Below are 5,712 nucleotides of genomic sequence, written 5' to 3' on the forward strand. Positions count from 1 at the left end.
GAATGTCTCCAAATCACTGTAACAATCGAATGCGTTTCCTTTTAGTGAACTGACAAATTTCTTGACCAGGTGATCTCCATACATCCCAACATTTTTGCATATATCGGTGAAATGAGCCACATGTTGATTCGGGTTTTCTTTTTCATCGAATTGCTGAAACTTTGGAGGTTGGTAGCCGTTTGACATTCTCAAGTTATCAATCCTTTGAGAATATGATTTGTCGTAGGCAAGAGATGACTTAGAGCATCCGTCAAGCTTATCTTTGAAATGTCTCACGAGTCCTTCAATGGCTTTTATCAATTCTCCATTTGATCTTCTAAATTTGTGACATTTGTTACCATCACGGGTTCTATATGTGAGGTGAATGAGTAACTTAATGTTAACCAAGGAATGAGTGAAAGATATTCGTAGCATAAACCTTCATGCTCGATATCTTTCCATCAGTAGACAGTGTCTTAAAACTTTTGGTGAAGAGAAAAGATGAAAGGTATGGATAGTCAATCCCGCTAAGCATGTCAGAAATTTGAAACACAAATTTATTTATTTCTTTTGTGAAAAAAGAAAAATAAATGCGAATACAAATTGGATTTTATGGTTCAAATAAATATGTGATGTTGCAATATCTAAATGATCCATTGATTATCTTGTTCGATAACAATTTTTTGTGGAATTTGGACTTCTTGAGTTTTTGATCTTCTTGTGAGTTGATTTGATATTTCAAAAACGTTAATCCGATGGGCTAACATCTTGATATCATATTAAACTTCAAAATTTGAGAAGGACGCGAAGAATGTTGTGAATCACACCTTGAACTTCATTGATCTTTAATTTGGTGGATTTGAAAAAATCTGCGATGAAAGCTTTGAATTACGTCTTAAACTTCACTGATCTTCTTGAATTTGATGAGCTTGAGTTAGAGAGAATTTATGCCTTGAATTCTTCTCCACTTCTATTTTTTTTCTCTTGGTCTTATGTCCCTATTTATACTTGAAGGATGTTGATTCATGTCATATTCATTTGATGAGATTTCATTGATTGGCTCTTTATGATTGTGACTATTTTCTTAAGCACAAGATTTGATTTCGAAAACTAAAATTATTAGTATTTTCTTCCATGTAATGCAATATGCAATGTTGATTTCCAATCTTGATTTTTCCACAAAGTATATTACAATATCATTTAATTAGATATTTAATTTTGAGAAATTAAATTCTCAATAAATAGAAATTTTGTATTGATATTTAACATTATTTCGTATTGCCATAATTTCAGGTTCCATATTATCTACAAATACTAAAATCCAATTCACGGATTTGTTTTGTAGAATAGTCCAAATGTTCATTCTTCGGTGTTAATTCTGTCTAAATCTAAATCGCACGAAGAAAGTCAAGAATCTTGAACCAAACTGTAAAACCAAAGGTAGTTTTGGAATCACCATGTAAGTAAATGAGAACCCGAAAGAGATGATTACAGCAACAGGAAGTCGATGGAGATTTGAAAATGGGTAATCGTAGTATCACTTGTCTGCCAGCATCTTGGTGAATCTATGCATGTAAAAGAAGAAGGTGCTGGAGTTGTAAGAAAGAAAAAGGGGGGTGGAGATGTAAGGAAGACGCCCTCTTTAAATGCCAAACCTAATTTTGTATATAAACGATAGAGGTAACTTAGACTTTACAATCCGATATACAAATCTAAAACACAACTACTTTATCATATCATCCTATTTATCCATATCTTTACAAATCTAACAATTCTTGTTAAAGTCATCCCAAACACCAACTACTTTATCATATCTTATTTTTCCATATCTTTCGATTTTTTATCATCTATTATATATCATTTACTCATCTCATCTCACAAATCAAACCAAGTGGCATCTAACCATACAACTCCATCTAGGCAGTATTACATTTCCTTTATTAATATGGCTTTGAAGCAAAATAAGCAAACCAATATTAAATGATTAGAACACATAACATACCGATGAATCATGAATCCATATCAAGAAATGAGCTTGATTCACAAAAGATTATATCTTTACTGTCTGCCACACGTTGCTCACTAATCTAATGCCAAAACCACAACTCGAAAATTTCCTACCACATGGACAAAAGGCATGGTGTTTGTACCAGTCTGCTTTGGAAGGTCTTTTAGTCGAATAGACTAAAGCCCATATCCTGTAAATAAAACAAAGAGACAATTCAGATTGCAAAAGTAAAGATCATTCAAAATTAAAATAAGATAGTCCATAAAGTTGTCTTTTAGCATGACGATTGGTCGATTAGCTCAGTGTTCGTGAGCATTAGTTTATTTTTCCTACTTAAAACTGAGTCCCATAACAAAACATCACAAGGCCACATTGAAACTTACATCATCAGACTCTTCCTTCTCTTCCACTTTCTCTTCTTTCTTGGGCTCAGCAGCCGCAGCAGGTGCACCACCACCACCTGCACCACTAGTTGGTGCAGCAACAGCGACTCCGCCACCACCGGCAGGCACAGAAGCTAACTTTTCCCTCCCTGCAGCAATCAACTCGGAGATATCTTTTCCCTTAACTTGAGACAGAAGCAACTTAATTCTGTCATCATCAGCCTCTGCTCCAACTGAACCAAAAGAAGGTTGATTATTAGGACAAGCTGTGAACCTACTGTAATGGGCTAGATCAATCAAATACCCAATTCACCATTATATTATACAACAATCGTCAGAAAAACCTCACTAACCAAGAAGCATGCCACCGGAGTGGACATAGAGGACATGCAATGTAATGTCATTATTCCTTGGCAAATGTACAAGTTCAGATACATGAATTGGACATTAAATTGAACGTTGTTACTGAGGATCATACCAACTGAACCTACATCAAATTCATTTCCTTCAACCAACTCACAAAAATGAACTGATTTTTTCCAGAGTACATTCATTCAAAGTTCAAAAACCAAATACAACAGAATCCCTACATAACTTGACCAAATTAACAAATTTTTTTCAGATTACAAGATACAAAATGATCCAAAAGGCCCAAAAAAATTGAATTAACAACAAACATAAGCTAGCCATACAACCCAAGTCAGATCACTTATACCCAGAAATAGACGTCTAAAACATAAAGTGCATATATATAAGAGTTCTAATCGGATTAGATACTAACAAATGAGACGAAGAATATGAAACTAATTAACACAAGTATAACAAAAGTACAAAACAACAAACAAATCTAAAAATGAAAAGAAAAATAACCTGAACCGAGAATATCTTTCAAGTCATCGGTGGAGGGGCAGGTGTTGCCACTCAATACCGCCAACAAGTAAGCTGCTATAACCTTCATCTCTATTCAAGTTAAAAAAAATCCAAAAATTAATTCACAAAACCTACAAATACAAATGAATAATAGGAATCAATAATAATGGCTGAATCAGAGGAGATCACAGCTACCAGGTAACTTTCAATATTTGCAAATGCAGCTGCTGCTCTGGGTTCTACGAGATATTCTTGACGAACTAGCCGCAGAACCGATGGAAATCACATATTTATTAGTAGGGTTTGGGAGGACCTTATTTTACCTTTATTTCCGGACTTACCCTTGGGTTTGTTATTTGGGCCAGTCATGTGGGCCTACAAATGTTAATACTCCACTTGAGCCCGCTAAGGAACACATGTCTACCATGACAAAAGCATACGGATAATGGGACGACTTTCTTTAATTATCTAAGTTGTGTATGGATCGATAAATTCTAAATATATTTTTGTTATTCAGATGAGTAAACAGTGTAAACTTAAAAATTTTAAATTTATCTCTTACATATTCATATAATATTTCATGTTAATTATGATAAGTTTTAGGGGGGTGTATTCAATCTAAACTTTTAATGACTTTTAATGACTTTTTTAAAAGATGGACTTTTGTGGAGTTGATGGATTTTGATTGACTTTTATAGAATCTCATGGAATTGTAAAACATATTTCATAGACTTTTTTTCAAGATTTTTGTAGACTTTTATAATTATGATTTATTTTTTTATTAATTTCTTTTAAATAATTATTGGACATGTATAACCTATTAAATTTTAAATTTTTTTTATTTCATGAAAATGTAAATAAATTTTACTTATTTAAAGGTTAAATAAATTTAATTTATGAAAAACGAAAAATGAACTATCCAATTTATTGAAATCAAAATTTCAATTCTTTATGTCAATTCAACATATTAATGAACAATATTTTTATAAGTTCATAATAAAATTTTATTAAAATGAACAATTTATGAAATACAATAATCATAATGATTCAAGAAAAAAACAACAATTCATCTATTTTTACACATAAATATTGGCAATATAATAAATTCAAGATTGACCAATCATACCTTTGAATAGAAGAATTTTTTTTGAGAGAGAGAAGAACCCTAGAGATGACTTGAGATAGAAGAGAGATAGCGTATTTTTCAAAAAGGAAAGTCCATCAAAATCTTTGGTATATGTGGAAGAATATTTTAGATTTTCTGCAACTGTACATAAGGCTTCAAGGTTTGTACATGAATAATAAAATAAAAATCTTTGAAAATCTATGGATTTTTGGATACCTCTTGACTTTTGTAAGTTTTAAAAAGTCAAGTTTGAATACCACATGACTTTTTAAAACTCTACCAAAATCCATGTTGAATACCACTAAACATATATAGAGTCATTAAAAGTTTAGATTGAATACCTCTAGATTTTAAAATTCCATAAAAGTCATTAAAAGTTTAGATTGAATACACACCCTTAACTTCACTCAATAATAATATCATTTGAAATTCATTATATTTCATATTATTAATATATAAATAAATAAGATATAAAATTTAAAATTTGTTATATTTTTATTTTTAAACAATATGCCTATAATTGAAATATGTTGATTTCAAATATATCTTCCTAATATTGTCTTATAGAATTTGAGTCTTATGCAATAAGGATGTACGATTATTTAATGTTTTATTTTTTTGCCCCAAAAAACATAATTAATATAATTCAGTTGAATTATCAAGTATGAGTGTGTCTCATGTGAGACCGTCTCACGGATCTTAATCTGTGAGACGGGTCAACCCTACCTATATTCACAATAAAAAGTAATACTCTTAGCATAAAAAGTAATATTTTTTCATGGATAACCCAAATAAAAGACCCGTCTCATAAATATGACCCGTGAAACCGTCTCACACAAGTTTTTGTCATCAAGTATTTGACCAGTGGATTAAGTCCCTAAATATTCGTACTATGTAAAACATTTTTTTACCTTTATATTTAAATTTAGGATTTCGTTTTTTGCTTTTTTACAACACTAATCTTTCCATTTTCCGTTCAAAATTTTTATTCGCTTGTAGTTTAATTTCTTCCAATCAAATTTATCTCATCAACAAACATTTTTCTCATTCAATCTCAATCAAACTAAAACCTTATAAAAAACATAATGCCACACACACATCATTACTTTTTTAGCAAGCTTATCTCACAAAGTTTACTCAGTGAAATTTGCTTGACTACGTGACCGACAGATTATTGCGTTCATTCGGATCGAATGGTAGATACTTCGAGTTCCCACATCATAAAAATAAAAAGAACAGGCACGCACTTTAAACCCGCTAGGCGCTAGAAACATACGACTGGCGCAACAAAGCTAGGTAACAGTTAATTTTTTGTATATATATATATATATATATATATATATATA

At 31.3% G+C, this 5,712-nt stretch overlaps 1 protein-coding gene across 1 annotated transcript; it reads right to left on the reverse strand.

Moving 5' to 3' along the window:
* Positions 1-1,941: 1,941 nt before the first annotated feature.
* LOC140824706 (large ribosomal subunit protein P2z-like) lies at positions 1,942-3,550 on the reverse strand. The gene is made up of 4 exons (XM_073186251.1): positions 3,436-3,550; positions 3,241-3,330; positions 2,371-2,603; positions 1,942-2,177 (listed from the first exon to the last, which is right to left on the reverse strand). Exons 2-4 carry the CDS (start codon positions 3,326-3,328, stop codon positions 2,151-2,153), a joined length of 348 nt encoding a protein of 115 aa, XP_073042352.1. The 5' UTR covers positions 3,329-3,330; positions 3,436-3,550; the 3' UTR covers positions 1,942-2,150.
* Between the last annotated feature and the right edge of the window lie 2,162 nt (positions 3,551-5,712).

Source organism: Primulina eburnea, chromosome 2, assembly GCF_022965805.1.
Source record: "Primulina eburnea isolate SZY01 chromosome 2, ASM2296580v1, whole genome shotgun sequence".
Classification (NCBI taxonomy): Eukaryota; Viridiplantae; Streptophyta; class Magnoliopsida; order Lamiales; family Gesneriaceae; genus Primulina; species Primulina eburnea.